Genomic DNA, 17856 nt, shown 5'->3' on the forward strand with positions numbered 1-17856 from the left:
CTAACCCATATTACTTCACACACCACAAGGTTTGCAGAAAACCATGAACCTGAACATTTGACGAATGAAGGGACGCTGTCACTACATTTCTACTCTGAGACAAAAACTCATAAAAGCAAAACTGAAAGCAGACAATTCCAAGTCATCTACTGTTTTATGCAGCATAAGTTGAACGACAAGAACCTCCCAACTGAGCGGAAATCTGTGACAGCTCATGAGGCAGGAAGTGCCGGTTGGGAACGCCTGCTGTCTAAAACGGGGCGGAGTTATTACCCTCGTCTGTGGAGACAGCGACCGGCACTAACTGCACCAGAACAGACACAAACCCCAAGAGCCCACTGCCACATGCACACACTTAGGAAAACCTCAGAAAGAAAGAGGATGAGACTTTACAGACCTGTGGTGCGTCGGGGTCGGCGGGCGGCTCTCCCGGGACGGCGCTGCTGCTCGGACTCTGCTTCTCGCAGGGCTCCCCGGCCACAAGCTCCTCCGCGGGCACGATGGGCAGCGGCGGCGGCGGCCAAGCGGCCTCGGCGGTCAAGCGGGGCGGCGCCGCCACGCACAGGTTGTAGGAGTAGGGCAAGGTGCCCTCGCAGAAGTCGGCCGGGAAGGCGGCGCCGGCCAGCGACAAGCGCTGCGCGCCCAGGCAGCGCAGCACGGCGGGCGGCCCGGCCCGCCGCAGCCGCGCCAGCACGGCCAGCGCCACGCTCAGCACCAACAGCGCCGACAGCAGCGCCAGCGCCAGCACCAGGTAGAACTGCAGCTCGCCCGCCGCCTCGGCGCCCGCCGCCCGCTCGCTCAGCTCCGGCAGCGCCTCCTGCAAGCTCTCGGCCAGCACCACGTGCAGCGTGGCCGTGGCCGACAGCGCCGGCTCGCCGTGGTCCTTCACCACGGCCACCAGGCGCTGCTTGGCCGCGTCCCTCTCCGACACGGCCCGCGCCGTGCGCACCTCGCCGCTCTGCAGCCCCACGCGGAACAGCGCCGGCTCCGACGCCTGCACCAGCTCGTACGACAGCCACGCGTTGCGCCCCGCGTCCGCGTCCACCGCCACCACCTTGCCCACCAGGTACCCGGACGACGCCGAACGCGGCACCACCTCGAAAGCCGAACCCACCGAGCCCGGGGATGATCCCGACGCCGCCGGCGGGGGCGGGTAGAGCACCCGCGGCGCGTTGTCGTTCTGGTCGAGCACGAAGACGCGCACCGTGGCCGTCGAGCTGCGCGCCGGCGACCCGCCGTCCTGCGCCCGCACGGCCACCGAGAACTCGCGGCACTGCTCGTAGTCCAACGAGCGCTGCGCGTACACCGCGCCGCTCCGCGCCTCCACCGACACCAGCGGCGCCGCGCCCGCCGCGCCCGCGCTGCCGCCCGACAGCCAGTAGCTCACGCGCCCGTTCGCGCCCGCGTCCAAGTCCCGAGCCACAACGCGCAACACCAGCAAGCCCACCGCGTTGTTCTCCCGCACGTACGCGCTGTACGACGCCTCCTCGAACACCGGCGCGTTGTCGTTCACGTCCGACACCTGCAGCACCAGCTCCGCGCTGCTCCACAGCGCCGGCCTGCCCCGGTCCCGGGCCACCACCGTCACGCGGTGCTCGGACGCCTGCTCGCGGTCCAGCGCGCTCGCCGTCACCACCTTGTAAGAGCCGCCCGACGACGCCACGATCGACAGCGGCGCCTCTCCCGACAGCTCGCACGACACCTCACCGTTCTCGCCGGAGTCCGGGTCGTTCACGTTCAGCAGGGCCACCACGGTGCCCACCGGCGCGTCCTCGGGCACGGGGCTCGACAGTGACAGAATGGTGATCTCGGGTGCGTTGTCATTCTCGTCTGTGACGTCAATCTGCACTTCACAATGACCAGTGAGTCCGCCCCCGTCCCTCGCTTCCAGACTGAAGCTGTATTTATTCTTCTCCTCAAAATCGAGGGGTCCCTCGGTCCTGATCTCACCACTCTCTTGGTCGATAGAGAACAACTCGCGGATTCCGGCCGGGACGTTGACAAAGGAGTAGGAGACCCTCCCATTGGAGCCCGCGTCCGCATCCGTGGCCCGCACCTGCAGCACCAGCGAACCTGCCGGCAAATTCTCGGCCACTCGCGCGTCGTAGACGTTTTTGCTGAACACAGGCGGGTTGTCGTTTAAGTCCGTCACGTTGACCCGAACCTGAACAGTCCCGGACCTCGCGGGGTCCCCCCCATCCACTGCCGTCAGCACCAGTTCAAAGGAACTCTGCTTCTCCCTGTCCAATGCTCTCTCCAGCACTAATTCTGGCTGCTTCTTTCCACTTGTGATCTCCTTCACGGCCAGACTGAAGGACGGGTTGCTGCTGAGTTGATAAGTAATCAGGGAATTACTTCCCACGTCTGCATCTTGGGCCATCTCCAGAGGAAAACGAGCACCAGGAAGCGTCCATTCACCTATTTCGAGCTCCAAAGCATCCTTGCTGAAGGCCGGGGAATGGTCATTCACGTCCTCAATGGCCACTTCGACACGGAAAACATTGAGCGGGTTGTGCACCAGCGCCTCGAAGCTGACCGAGCAGGACGCCGACTCGCCGCACAGCTCCTCCCGGTCCAGCCTCTCGCTCACGTACAGGTTCCCGTTCTCCTCGCTCACCGTGAAGTATTTCAGCTGCTTTTTGCCGGCAGACGCCACCCGCAGCTTGCGCGCCGGCAGCTCGTCGGCGCTGAGCCCCAGGTCCCGGGCCAGCGGCCCCACCAGCGAGCCTCTGGGCAGCTCCTCGGCCATGGAGTAGCGGAGCCGCTCCGCCGCCGCCCGCCAGCACAGCCACAGCAGCACAGCGCCCAGCCCCAGCGCTCGCCCGCCGCCCGGCCCGCCGCTCGCCCTCCGCCCGCCCGACATCGCCCACAGCGCTCGCTCGCCGAGCTCGCAAGGCTCCTGCCGCCGCCCCGCCTCCCTCGCAGCCGCTCTGCGCAGCCCCAGCAGCGCCCGACAAAGCAAACCCGGCCCGCCGCCGCCTCCAACTCGCACGCCTCTGCTGCCCGCGCCGCCTCTCGCCTCTGCTGCCCGTGCCGCTGCCGCTCTGGCCCGCACTGCCCGCCCGAGCCAGCAGCCTGCGGGGACAGCACGCACAGGCGGCGGCGGCGGCGGCTCCAGCAACGCTCGGCGGCGGCCCAACAGCGGCACCCGGAGGCGCCGACACAACACTGCAGCCGCCTCACGGCCGCGCCCGGCGGGGACCAACTTTGGGCCGGGCTGGGGCTGCAACGGCCCTGGGGTCTCTGTTCTGGTATTATCAGCAAGCGCCAAAGTACTCGCTTAATGCTAAGTAGGAACCCTAATGATTACAGCAGCAACTGCAGTCTAATACCGATTTTTTTTCTGTTTGTTTCTTTTGTAGCTGCAAGAGACATATGAACTACTATTGCACCTTATCAAAGACTTTGGCATCTTGTGGTGCGCATTGGCACGAAACATAAGAAAGAAATATTTCTTGCAGGGAAATTATGTGTTTCCAGATTGTTTCCCTCATGCACAGTCAGAGAACTGAAGCCAAAAGTAGATTGCTCGCATGCTTTGGAAATCATGTGTTTCACTGGTACCTGAGTACCTCAGATACCATTTTTCTAGCTTCTCTAAGTAGAGGGTGTAAGTCAAAAGCAGATTTACACAATGTTAAGATTTGCAGAGAAATGTGAAGCCTAAAGCAGTGGAACTGCACCCATGACACTGTACATACCTGGCACAGAAAAAGAAAGTACAAAGCAGTGTAAGCTCCTTGCCCTCTGTCCATCCTTACACTGACTCTTCTTCCATCCATAAAACCTCCTGTGCTTTTGGTCGAAACTCAAAAATCAGGCTTGTTTTAAGAACAGATTTCACATTTCCATTGTTCTGATTTTGTGAACCTCCAGGCAAAAGTCCCATCACCTGGCCAGTCCATTTTAGGACCACAAAATCAGCCAAAAGATTTCAAATGAATTCTGATCGTTCATACACAGATCCCAAACCTCCATCTGACCTCATCTGGGCTGATACTACAGTGCTGTGTTTTTCAGTTGCTTTACCAGAACTCTGCCTTAGAAACTCCTCCCCACAGAACCTGAAAACTCACGGAGGCCTCAAGATGTAAGCTAGGCAAGCTGCAGTGATTTCAAAGGGCTAGTAGGTCTCTCCTGACTGGATTGCATTACTTTACTAAGCATCAGAACAACAGAAATCCCTGGCACTTGTGAAACCAAATACCCTCCACTGCCACACATGGCACTGTTCATTCCCTACTGTGACACATCCAAGCCTGTCCCGTGTAGGAAATCATATAGAGAGGCACCTAATTGTGTGCTCCTCAGAGACTTAAGGATCCCCAGATAAGTGGAATTGGCCAGCAGCACTTCACAGTTACCCTCTTGGATTAAACAAGGGGAAGGGCTGTGTGCAGGTTCTTCACAAGGTCCTCTCACTCAGTTCTGAGTGTTTCTAATAAACAGACCCAAAAGCTCCAACTGAACCAAACGAGACTCTGGACACCTGCAATGTACAGGTGCTTTGCCACATCTCTGTCTTAAAAATTCACTTCACTGAAGTCTGAATGTACAAGTGAGGCCCTCAAATCTTAGTCTTGTACAGTAGTGGGTTTCCTTTCTGGAAATTTAGCTGTTCTTGTCAATTTTCTACTTCATGGTATGTTAATCTCCTGGGAATAAGAAGCTGCAAGGGCCTTATCAAAGGCCTTTGATCTGAACAGAAGTACTTAGGAGAGACCCTGTAATAACTTCTGCTTCATTTTCCTCACACACAACATTCTGTCTTCATTTGGGTCTCAACCGAAGTCACTGTTTGCTGCAAAAGAGCTCTCACAAGTGGGAAACATGAACCATGATCTTCCAGGAAACAAAACCTGAAGTAAGATCCAAGGTGGAAAATGCAAAGATCACTTCTATGAACTCTGTATCAAAAAGTTACTTAGGTATGTAAATGGAGAAAGGACTTCTCACAGCAGGAATTCTACCCCTCTCTTATTGTTCTCCTCACTCTCCAACCCTGCACAACTTGCAGCTTTGATTTTGACATTCAGAATTTCCCAAAACCTCTTCTAGAGGATAATGCATCACAATCATACAAAGAAAGGAAATACACTTGATCTCCACCATTCTGAGAAGAAACATTATGCATAGAAGTGGGAAATGGACAGTCTAAAAGAGGAATGGGCATTGGGCAGAGACTGCATCATCAAACTATGCACTTAGGGAGAATTCTGCACCTCTTTGGTCACATTTCCTGATCCACAAAGATGTAACTTCTTCTTAGGTCATCTTTGCACCTGCTAACCCCTGACAAAATTAGAACACAGATGTACCCTCTCCTATCTCCTGCTTCCTCACTAGCTGTAACATGACAAGGAGAAAAAGTCAGACAAGCCATGAAAGGAAGCATAAACTCACTAGGCAGGCACAGAAATTCACTCCTGAGAGCACCAGGAACCCATTGAGGACTCAAGCTGTAAATGTCACCCCCTGAAGTCTTACTCCAGACAACAAAGATGATTTCATTTTATATAAATAAGTTAACTATTTAATATAGTCAACAGCTCTCATCAGTTTTCCTACTGTGTGGCCTGCTCACCTCTCACAAACAGGAAGCCCTACATTTACAGGTCTTACTGTGGGCCTCTTTCTTGGCCTGTCTTCTGAGAAAGCATAACAGATTCTCTTTAAGATTCTATTTCTTCTTCACATATAAAAAATTAACTTGGGTGGTCAAAATAAGTATTTGCTGCTAAACAACATCCAGAGTTTCAAATGAAAAAGTACTGATCAGAAATGGGGGAAAGGAACCATGACCTTCCAGGAAAGAAAGGCCTGAACCAAAGTGTTGTTACAACTGTGAAGAAACTCTGCATCACAAAGTCACAAGGAAGATACAATTTTGAATAAAGAGGTTTCACAGAGCAGCAGAGTGACATAGTGAGCATCAACTCAGGCCTTTCCCACTGTGTGCAATTTGACTGTGAGCAACCACTTTATCCCATAAATAATGATCTGTCCTTGAGCTCTTCATGCGAGGCATCAGGACTGTATGGCAACAATCTCCCCTTGAAGTGGGATGGCTCACAAGGTTGCTCCTCAAGGCTGAAAGCCCTTTTACCAATGACAGAGTCCAAGTTCACCTCTCCCTCAAGTGTACCTGGACTGCCTGCCAGGTGACTTTCTCCTTCAGCAGGTACATCTCTCGGGGTTTGAAGGTCTTTAGTTGAGACTAAGACATCTATCCTTACCCAAGGCACTGACAATCCCTACCCAAGGCACTGAGAATCCTTACCCAAGGCACTGAGATTCCTCACCTGCAATAGATCTTTACTAAGTGGATGAAAACTAAACACAAATTAAATGCATGCAGCTAATTCCATTAAATACAAACCATTGTCCAAGTCTAAAATTAAGACGGGACCTGACTGCACCTGAACTCCATCAGCAGTTTAGGTAGCAAGAGTGTCCACTCTGACATTTGTGACTCAGCATGAGGGACTCCCTCACTCGTTTCAATCTCCAGTCTCTGTGTACATAATTCCAGGTTGATTCTGAGTCAATTCTCCTTTGTGTGTTTCATCCATGTAGTAAATAATAGATATTACACCCAGCCACACCTAAGATCCATCAGGAGTTAAGGAAGCAAGGGGATCCATATGATAACAGTCCTTTCTATATTTCAATACTGAAAGCAATAGAGTGAACCTTGCTATCAAACTTTGTTATGATGCATTTCTACAACATATTAAAGCCACTTTTGTTAATACCTCTGACAGGGAAGCATTAAGGAATAGAAATCACTCATTCACAACATCTAGCCATACATCAGTCCTCTAAATGCAAAGTTATCGGACAAATGCTTGATTATCAGAGGACTACAGTTGCCTTTCAGGACAGGGAAGCCCAAATCATAGACAAAAATGACACAGGCCTTGACACCAGGCAAGAAATCAAACCATTAATCAGGCAAAACCACATTGACTCACATGTTTTCCTGGTACAAAGTCTCTCACTCTCCCTGCTCTGCATTCACAGCCTTTTTCACACCATGGACAAATCCAACTTCTGACCACATGTCAACCACAAGTGACAAAGCAGATGGTTCATTCAGCAAGATTTTAGGGAAACAGAAATCTTTGTCTTGGCAGCTGAACACCTTCAAGGTATGGAAGAGAACTCCTCCTGCAGCCTGAGAGTTTGAGCAGATCACTCTGGTTTTAAGAACTATCAGCCAAACTGAGGCCCACTTGTAGAACATGAGAAGAAACAAGAACGAAAAAAGGAAAAATGGGAAGCTCGCAATAATGTAGGAATCTTACCTTAACATTTCCACATATAACTGTAGCAAGAAGAGGATCAAGAGGTACAGTTTTCCAAGTAATTTCTTTGGAAAGCAGGGAAAACACACAGGAACACAATTATTGGATCCATACAACAGCCAGGGGAAATGGAACACTCTACCAACCTTTTAGACATTCCTAAATACACCACAGCAAACGCTTCCACCTGCCCTGACTCTGTGCAGACAGAATGTTTCAGCATGTCCAAACATCATGGAGCAAGGCAAGCTGCCCTTTATAGACAGACATCATTGGAAGAAAATTTTCCCTTTCTCTCCTTAGGAGAACAAGGATCACAACACAGATCCACGCATAAGGCATTCTCTGCTCATCACACTCATTTCAAGGAACCTGAAATGTTCTAAGGGGCATAACCAAGATGCAGCTCAGTTAAAGACTGAGTCACCAGAATCGACTCAAAGACACCATCATTCTTCCCCAGCACATGGACATTTTGGAAGAATCTGCCACCTTTAATGCAAAGTTTATGTCTTCATCCCAGAACTACCACTCACAGGAACAGCTGCATTGGACATGATGGAGGATAAAATAAGTGACTTCCTGGCACATACTTCAAATAACAACCCCCAAACTCAGAAACTCCTGACAAACAAACCCTCCCATCCATAGGTTCCCACCAAATTTAATACCAACAAAACATCACTAGTGACTTCCTATGAGCAAGAGCCACTTAATAACATCTGAAGGGTTGGTCAAGACTGCAGAAAGATTAGTCCAACCACAATGAAACTCTACACCACAACCTTACAAGGGTCTAGAGCTGGAAAAAGTCACATTTCACACAGCAGTTTAACACACAGAACCCCTGAAGCATGGTTGCCCTTCCATGGGTATTGCTTGCAGCCAAATTCATCAGGGGACTGTCACCCCCTTTCTGGACACAGGAAAGGGGCACTTCATGTCAGTGACACAAGGCCTTGGCACTAGGCATGACATGAAAGAATCCCCAGGGTGGCTTTGGGCCCAGTCTCTCTCGCCTTGACCTTGCACTGTCTTCTCACCACGAGTAGGTGAAAAGCAAGATCAGTGATTCTATGGACATTTTCAGATAAAGTTTTGGACACACACAGGCCCACCTTTACCTCATCAAGACAAACACAGCAACAGTTGAACTGCCCTTCACAGGGAGTGTCACAGGCAGTAGGAAATGAAAACGATGAACTCACAGCTTGTCACTGTTTGGAATCTGAGCCTATTCAATTTATCTAGTCCAGCAATGGACCCTGGGAATTAAAAACCCACAAGCTTCCTCTCCATCAGTATCTCCTCACACACAGCACCTGCAGGAATCTCCTCAAACTCATTATAGCTGGCATAGTTGTCATTGATCTTCATTATTTGCAGATATACTGTTCTGAAAGAAAAGTTGCACAGAGAAAACTTCTCCTTCCCATGCTTAATCGTTGACTCCTTACCATCTGCGTGTGAGAAGTAAGACAATTTCTCCCATTAACATTCTAAGGAAACATATCTATGAAAGTCTTTCCCTTTAGAGACGTAACAATGAAAAGCATGTATGGGACTGTAAAGGAAATGTATCAATGTGATCAGATATTAGCAAATACAAAGGCCCAGCTTGAGATCCGTACAAAGAAGAAGACAAGAAAATAACATCTGCAGAAATGAAGTGACCACATCACGCTCTTCTAAGTTAAGGCACTTGGAGAAAATACAAAATTCAACTATTTATCAGGAATGGAATCAGGTTCCTTCTCTCAAAGCTCCCATTTTGGCATTTATCACTGGTACGTATTAAGCAATTAGTTAAATACAAAGCATTAACTTGTAAACACGGAGCAGGAACATCCCACAGCTCTCAACACAGCTGGAGTAATGTCTGTTAGGCCTCATTTACTTGGGAAGGAGAAAACCACATTACATTATAGCACTGAGAGGCACCGAACTCTTGTTTCCTTTGAGAGTCCCTCACCCACAGGTACCAGGATCCTCCTACCACTCTAAACTTGCATGTTGTTTTTTGACCATTATATTTTGCAGGCACTTTGAATCAAATGCCCAGTTATTCAGACCATTTCCTGTCAACATGCACCAGGAAAACCCATGGGCTTCACACAGGTATCTTTGCAGCTCTGTACTATGGGGGAAGAAATATTTGTTTGCCAGCTACATCTCAGTGAAGAAATATCAAGACTCTAAATGTAAAAGACAGCTGACCTTCAGAAGATTCTGGGTCAGTGGTGATCATGTGATACAGTAACAATGGCAGAAAACACAATCCTCTAGCCAAGAGCAGTTTCCCTTCTCCTGCCTCCCCTACAAAGTGGAAGGCTAAGACACGACCCCACGTCCACCACTGATCAACAAGCACCCCTGATCAACAGATTACTGAATGAAGTTTCGCCTTCCTTGACAGCAAACCCTCGATACAGATCACGGGGAATAAAGGGCAAAAGAGGCGGAAGAAACCGTCACGGACACGATCTAGTACCAGAAACTCACCGGGAGAGGGGCGGGGTCCGCCTGCTGGGCACCGGCAGGTTCCTCGTCTCCGAGCAGCGGCGCGGGCTCGTCGGGCGGCGGCCGGGCCGGCAGGGTGTCGCAGCAGCTGGCGGCCGAGAAGCGGAGGTGGCTCTTGCGCGAGTCGGCCGTGAGAGACACGTCGTGCGAGTAGGAGTGCAGGAAGGCGCGCACGCCGTCGATGCCCACGAAGTGCGTGGCCGGCACGCCGCGCAAGGCGCCGCTGCCCGCCGCCAGCAGCTGCTGCTGCGAGCGCCGCCAGCGCCGCAGGCGCAGCGCCAGCAGCAGCAGCAGGAAGGCGACGAACAGGCACGACACGGCGGCCACGGCCAGCACCAGCCAGCGCGTCAGGCTGCCGCCCGCCTCGCCCGCCCCCGCCTCCGCCTCCGCCCGCGCCGCGCTGCCCAGCTCGGCCAGCAGCTCGGCCACGCTCTCGGCCAGCACCACGCTCAGCGTGGCCGTGGCCGACAGCGCCGGCCGCCCGTGGTCCTTCACCAGCACCACCAGGCTCTGGCGCGCCGCGTCGCGGGCCAGTGGCGAGCGCGCCGTGCGCACCTCGCCGCTGTGCAGCCCCACGCGGAACAGCCCCGGCTCCGTCGCCTTGGCCAGCTCGTACGACAGCCACGCGTTCTGACCCGCGTCCGCGTCCACCGCCACCACCTTGGCCACCAGCGCGCCGGCCTCGCTCGACCGCGCCGCCAGCTCCACGCCCGACCACCCCGAGCCCGACAAAGCCCCCGCCGCCGGCGGGTACAGCACCTGCGGCGCGTTGTCGTTCTCGTCCACGATCACCAGCCGCACCGACACGTTGCTGCTCAGCGCCGGCGAGCCGCCGTCCTCCGCCCAAACCCACAGCCCCACCTCGCGCACCTCCTCGTAATCGAACGAGCGCAGCGCGTACAGCGCGCCCGTCTCCGCCTGCACCGACACGTACGACGACAGCGGCGAGCCCCGCACACCACCCTCCCCCAGCCGGTACCGCACGCGCGCGTTCTCCCCCCAGTCCGAGTCCGTCGCCCGCACCCGCAGCACCAGCAAGCCCGCCACGTTGTTCTCCCGCAGCCGAGCGCTGTAGCGCTCCTGCAAGAACACCGGCGCGTTGTCGTTCACGTCCAGCACCCGCACACACAGCACCCTGCTGCTCTGCAGCGACGGACGACCGCCGTCGGCCGCCCGCACCGTCACGTTGTACTCCGACTCCTGCTCCCGGTCCAGCTCTCTCGCTGTCACCACGCGGTAGTAGTCTTCATAGGACTTCTCCAGACGGAAAGGTATGCCTCTGTCGAGGGAGCAGCGCACCTCGCCGTTGGCCCCAGAGTCTCGGTCGTGCACGTGCAGCAGGGCCACCACCGTCCCCGATGAAGCGCCCTCCGAGATCTCGCGCACCGCTGAGGATACTATCAGTTCGGGCGCGTTATCATTGACATCTGTCACGACAATCTCAACTTTTGTTGTGTCGGAAAGGTCACCACCATCCCGTGCCTGAACCTCCAGTTCATGTGAGGATATTTCCTCAAAGTCCAAATAGCCTTTAATGGTTATTTTTCCCGACTCAGAGTCTAGGTGAAAAAGTTCTGACTCTCGGTCTGAAATTTTGTGGAAACTATATTTCACGTGTCCATTCAGACTCTCGTCAGCGTCGGTGGCCGTGACGGTGACGAGGACAGAGCCCACGGGCACGTCCTCCGGCACACGCACCGTGTACTCCGCCTGGCTGAACACGGGCGCGTTGTCGTTCGCGTCCAGCACCGTCACGCGGATCCGCGCCGTGCCCGTCCGGGCCGGCTCGCCGCCGTCGCTCGCCCTCAGCACCAGCTCGTGGAACGCCGCCTCCTCCCGGTCCAGCGCCTTCGCCAGCACCAGCTCGGGACGCTGATCCCCGCCGGGGCCCGTCTGCACGGCCAGCGAGAAGCGCTCGTCGCCGTTCAGCTCGTAGCTCTGCAGGGAATTGCGTCCAGAGTCCGGATCGTGAGCCCTGGGAAGTGGAAACCGCGAACCTGGGGCTGTCGTCTCGCTCATTCTCTGTTCCAACTCAATATCCTTGAAGCTCGGGGCGTTGTCGTTAATGTCCGTGATTTCCACTTGGATTCCGTAAACCTTCATTTCCCCCTCCACTATCAGCTCACAGCGCAGCACGCATTGCTCCACCAGCCGGCAAAGCTGCTCTCTGTCGATCCTCTCGGCCGTCACTAAATGTCCCGTCTTCCCGTGCAAAGCAAAATACTGCGTCCTGCCTTTGTCCAAGAGGTGGATGCCACGGTCTGGGAGCGCCGGCGTCTGCAGCCCCAGGTCCTTGGCCACGTCGCCCACAAACGAGCCCTTGGGCATCTCCTCGGGCACCGAGTAGCGCAGCTGCCCCCACGCCGCCTCCCAGGCCGCCAGCAGGACGCCCCACAGCAGCACTCGCTGCCGCCGGCCCCAGCGCCTCCCCGCCGCGCACATCTCCGCCGCCGCACCGCCGGCACCGCAACACCGCCGGCAGATCCCCGCCGACCACCGCCGATCCGGCTCCCGTTCCGGCTCCGAGTTATTGCTCCCGGCCACTGCCGCCCGCCCCTCTGCCTCGCTGTATCTCGGATCCGCACCGCGGGGACGATCGGAAACAGACCTCTTCCCGACCCAGGAATCCAGCGATCCAGCGATCGAGCCGGGCCGCAGCGGGCGGGGCTGCAGCGCTCCGACCTTCCTCTCGCTCCTCTCGGTCAACAGCGGCGCCCGCAGCCTCCTCCCGGCACTGCACGCACCGAGCGCCAACGAGACATGCCCGCCCTGCCTCGCCCATGGAAAGCTCAAAAAGGCGGCACATTCGCCACGATAATGTCGGGTCCAGTACAGTGGAGATCTGTTGCTGTGTTCTTTCTACCGCACGGGAAAACATTCATGTGATTGTGATAATCTATAGATACAAAGGTCTCTAAATATGACGTGCAGAGCATTTCTGTCAGTCGTTCTCTAGGGTTTCCTCTCCGAGTGTCAACACTCGAACACCTCCAGCCACAGTAGATTACCAGAGCCAGAGCAATTGCCCGTAGCAACGATCAAGACCCCTCCTCAAAAGCAGCAATTCTTGGGACTGCCCTTCCTTCTCTGCTTTTTTACTTTTCACTTGCACATCCGAGGCTGCTCTGAACCAGCCTGCATTGCTCTCCTCCAAACAGTACTTCCCAATTTTTTATCACACCCTAAACATAAGGCCCTGCTTTTGCATACAGCTTAGTGCTCCATTCTTTATCAGAGCCTTAGCGAGAGAAGCTATCAAGCAAGGAAAGTATAAACTTGGTGACAAAAAAGATGAAAATGAAATGAAACACAGGTTAGAACCAAAGCAAGCAAACAAACAACGAACCAAAAACAAACCATGAGACTGTGTTTCTTAGATTACATTCAATCTCTCTGTAAAAAAGTCACCTGAGGAACGGAAAATAGGAAGCAATCAAACTCTGAATGAGGCATATTCCTTAGGGAAGAACAACTGTCCTTTCCTCTAGCAATTTTCCCTAAAACTCCAAAATAACAAACAGGTCTATAGATGCAGTGCATCTACACGGTACAGAAGGATCAGGAAGGCAAAATCTCATTACTGAGCATCAATTGCATTGCCAACTCCACCACGTAGAATTAGCAGATCTCTTTCTAAGAATCCACCTTCACCGTGACTAACCTACACTATTTCACACAACACAAGGTTTGCAGAAAAACCTGAGCAGTTGAACAAAGAGGTTCTGTCGCTACGTTACTGCGCTGAGAGGAAAATTAATAAAATTAGAACGTAGAAGCAGATCTTTACAGGTCCTCTACGGTTTTAGACAGCATAAGTTGAATGACAAGAACCTCCCAACTGAGCCGACATCTGTGACAGCTCATGAGGCAGGAAGTGCCGGTTGGCAACGCCTGCTGCCTAAAACGGGGCGGAGTTATTACTCCCGCCTGTGGAAACAGCGACCGGCACTAACTGCACCAGAACAGACACAAACCCCAAGAGCCCACTGCCACATGCACACACTTAGGAAAAGCTCGGAAAGAGGGAGTGAAGGCTCTTACAGACCTGAAGTGCGCCGGGGTCGACAAGCGGCTGCTCCACGACGGCGCTGCTGCTCGGGCTCGGCTTCTCGCAGGGCTCCCCGGCCACAAGCTCCTCCGCGGGCACGATGGGCAGCGGCGGCGGCGGCCAAGCGGCCTCGGCGGCCAAGCGGGGCGGCGCCGCCACGCACAGGTTGTAGGAGTAGGGCAAGGTGCCCTCGCAGAAGTCGGCCGGGAAGGCGGCGCCGGCCAGCGACAAGCGCTGCGCGCCCAGGCAGCGCAGCACGGCGGGCGGCCCGGCCCGCCGCAGCCGCGCCAGCACGGCCAGCGCCACGCTCAGCACCAACAGCGCCGACAGCAGCGCCAGCGCCAGCACCAGGTAGAACTGCAGCTCGCCCGCCGCCTCGGCGCCCGCCGCCCGCTCGCTCAGCTCCGGCAGCGCCTCCTGCAAGCTCTCGGCCAGCACCACGTGCAGCGTGGCCGTGGCCGACAGCGCCGGCTCGCCGTGGTCCTTCACCACGGCCACCAGGCGCTGCTTGGCCGCGTCCCTCTCCGACACGGCCCGCGCCGTGCGCACCTCGCCGCTCTGCAGCCCCACGCGGAACAGCGCCGGCTCCGACGCCTGCACCAGCTCGTACGACAGCCACGCGTTGCGCCCCGCGTCCGCGTCCACCGCCACCACCTTGCCCACCAGGTACCCGGACGACGCCGAACGCGGCACCACCTCGAAAGCCGAACCCACCGAGCCCGGGGATGATCCCGCTGCCGCCGGCGGGGGCGGGTAGAGCACCCGCGGCGCGTTGTCGTTCTGGTCGAGCACGAAGACGCGCACCGTGGCCGTCGAGCTGCGCGCCGGCGACCCGCCGTCCTGCGCCCGCACGGCCACCGAGAACTCGCGGCACTGCTCGTAGTCCAACGAGCGCTGCGCGTACACCGCGCCGCTCCGCGCCTCCACCGACACCAGCGGCGCCGCGCCCGCCGCGCCCGCGCTGCCGCCCGACAGCCAGTAGCTCACGCGCCCGTTCGCGCCCGCGTCCAAGTCCCGAGCCACAACGCGCAACACCAGCAAGCCCACCGCGTTGTTCTCCCGCACGTACGCGCTGTACGACGCCTCCTCGAACACCGGCGCGTTGTCGTTCACGTCCGACACCTCCAGCAACAGCTCCCTGCTGCTCCACAGCGCCGGCCTGCCCCGGTCCCGGGCCACCACCGTCACGCGGTGCTCGGACGCCTGCTCGCGGTCCAGCGCGCTCGCCGTCACCACCTTGTATGAGCCGCCCGACGACGCCACGATCGACAGCGGCGCCTCTCCCGACAGCTCGCACGACACCTCACCGTTCTCGCCGGAGTCCCGATCCCGCACTTTCAGCAGAGCCACCACGGTGCCAACTGGTGCGTCCTCAGGTACGGGGCTCGACATTGACAGAATGGTGATTTCTGGTGCGTTGTCGTTCTCGTCTGTGACGTCTATCTGAACTTCACAGTGACCAGTGAGTCCGCCCCCGTCCCTTGCTTCCAGACTGAAGCTGTATTTATTCGCCTCCTCGAAATCGAGGGGCCTCTCGGTCCTGATCTCACCACTCTCTTTGTCGATAGAGAACAACTCGCGGATTCCGGCCGGGACGTTGACAAAGGAGTAGGAGACTCGCCCATTGGACCCCGCGTCCGCATCCGTGGCCCGCACCTGCAGCACCAGCGAACCTGCCGGCAGATTCTCCACCACTCTCGCCTCGTAGAGGTTTTTGCTGAACACGGGCGGGTTGTCGTTGGCGTCCGTCACGTTGACGCGAACCTGAACAGTCCCGGACCTCGCAGGGTCCCCGCCATCCACTGCCGTCAGCACCAGCTCAAAGGAGCTCTGCTTCTCCCGGTCCAACGCTCTCTCCAGCACTAATTCAGGCTGCTTCTTTCCACTCGTGATCTCCTTCACGGCCAGACTGAAGGATGGGTTGCTGCTGAGTTGATAAGTAATCAGGGAATTACTTCCCACGTCTGCATCTCTGGCCATCTCCAAAGGAAAACGAGCACCGGGAGGAATTAATTCACCGATCTCGAGGTCCAGGGCATCCTTGCTGAAGACCGGGGAATGGTCATTCACGTCCTCAATGGCCACTTCGACACGGAAAACATTTAGCGGGTTGTGCACCAGCGCCTCGAAGCTGACGGAGCAGGACAACGACTCGCCGCACAGCTCCTCCCGGTCCAGCCTCTCGCTCACGTACAGGTTCCCGTTCTCCTCGCTCACCGTGAAGTATTGCTTGTCCGCGCTGAGCCGCAGCTTGCGCGCCGGCAGCTCGTCGGCGCTGAGCCCCAGGTCCCGGGCCAGCGGCCCCACCAGCGAGCCTCTGGGCAGCTCCTCGGCCATGGAGTAGCGGAGCCGCTCCGCCGCCGCCCGCCAGCACAGCCACAGCAGCACAGCGCCCAGCCCCAGCGCTCGCCCGCCGCCCGGCCCGCCGCTCGCCCTCCGCCCGCCCGACATCGCCCACAGCGCTCGCTCGCCGAGCTCGCAAGGCTCCTGCCGCCGCCCCGCCTCCCTCGCAGCCGCTCTGCGCAGCCCCAGCAGCGCCCGACAAAGCAAACCCGGCCCGCCGCCGCCTCCAACTCGCACGCCTCTGCTGCCCGCGCCGCCTCTCGCCTCTGCTGCCCGTGCCGCTGCCGCTCTGGCCCGCACTGCCCGCCCGAGCCAGCAGCCTGCGGGGACAGCACGCACAGGCGGCGGCGGCGGCGGCTCCAGCAACGCTCGGCGGCGGCCCAACAGCGGCACCCGGAGGCGCCGACACAACACTGCAGCCGCCTCACGGCCGCGCCCGGCGGGGACCAACTTTGGGCCGGGCTGGGGCTGCAACGGCCCTGGGGTCTCTCCTTAATTCCAATCAGTAAGTGCAGAAGCTCGTGCTTAATGCTTAGCAGTAATTATAATGATTTGAGGAAGAACAGTGCTCTCATACCCATACTGAAAAATTTGTAGCTACAATAAATTTTTTAAATAGTATGACTCTGTAATAAGGAATTTTACATCTACTGGTCTTATCTGACACAAAAACTAAATAGGAAATATATATGCTACAGCAATAAAGAGATTTCTTACTCCACAGTCAGAACACAGAAAAATCAAATCTGAAAAGAAAGTTGCTCAGATGCTTTATAGATTAGATGTGTCATTAGTACCCCAGATAAGGTTGTGAGAAATGGCAATCAGGTGGCCAAATGTTGTATAGAGCCACTTGTGGAAGTTCATTTCCATTGTGTGTAAGGTTACCCAATATGGGTAAGTCCCATTGTCAAGTTGTAAGAGAGAGAGATAGTCAGAAGGAAAACCTCGAAGATCCAGTCACAGATCTTTTCCAGATCCACTCAGTTCATGCCAAACCTATAAACTTTTCAGCCTATGCTGATATTTCATCTTCCTCCCCACACATGTCTCTGAAGCCCATGCAAAAGAGTTCACATTGCTCCAAAGTGCTCAGGTCTGATAATGATTTAGAGCAACAATTAATACTGATGGGGAAATGTGAAGTTCTCAGGTAGTGGACCTGCACTCAGACCGAAATCACTGAACTCCCTGGCAGAGGAAAAGAAATCAGAGCAGGGCAGGCTCTGCACTGTGCACGTTCTACACCCACTACTCTTCAATGGGCAGAAACTCTCAGGGCTCTTGGTGGACACTCCAGACTCCAAGGGCTGCCATAAAAATTGTTTGGACATTTCTACCACTTGGAGTTTGGGAGCTTCCAGGCAAAAGTCCTATCACCTGGTCAGCACATCTAACGACAGCATGACCAGCTGAAAGCTGTACAGAGATTTCTGATGATTCCTACAGAAATCCAAAACCTCCTGCTGACCACATTGCAACAGGTACATCAGCTCTGGGATTTTCAGTTGCTTTGACACAACTCTGCCTTCAAAAATCATGCCCAGAACACCTGGAAAGCCACTGAGGCCTTGAGAGATAAGGTAGGCAAACTGCACTGATTTCTAAGGGTGACTAGGTCTCCTTTAACTGGACTAA

At 55.6% G+C, this 17856-nt stretch overlaps 2 protein-coding genes across 2 annotated transcripts in view; both read right to left on the minus strand.

The window, feature by feature from the left end:
• The window catches only part of LOC135422815 (uncharacterized), a 30626-nt gene that overhangs the window by 5325 nt on the left and 7445 nt on the right, over nucleotides 1-17856 (minus strand). The window contains 3 exon segments of the mRNA XM_064672323.1: nucleotides 398-3248; nucleotides 12301-12596; nucleotides 13873-16686. Coding sequence (XP_064528393.1) covers nucleotides 398-3248; nucleotides 12301-12596; nucleotides 13873-16686 — 5961 coding nt within the window.
• LOC135422392 (protocadherin gamma-A2-like) lies at nucleotides 9754-12624 on the minus strand. The gene has a single exon (XM_064671487.1). The coding sequence runs from the start codon at nucleotides 12267-12269 to the stop codon at nucleotides 9792-9794; it is 2478 nt and encodes an 825-aa protein (XP_064527557.1). The 5' UTR covers nucleotides 12270-12624; the 3' UTR covers nucleotides 9754-9791.

The sequence above is a fragment of the Pseudopipra pipra genome, chromosome 15 (assembly GCF_036250125.1).
Source record: "Pseudopipra pipra isolate bDixPip1 chromosome 15, bDixPip1.hap1, whole genome shotgun sequence".
Classification (NCBI taxonomy): domain Eukaryota; kingdom Metazoa; phylum Chordata; class Aves; order Passeriformes; family Pipridae; genus Pseudopipra; species Pseudopipra pipra.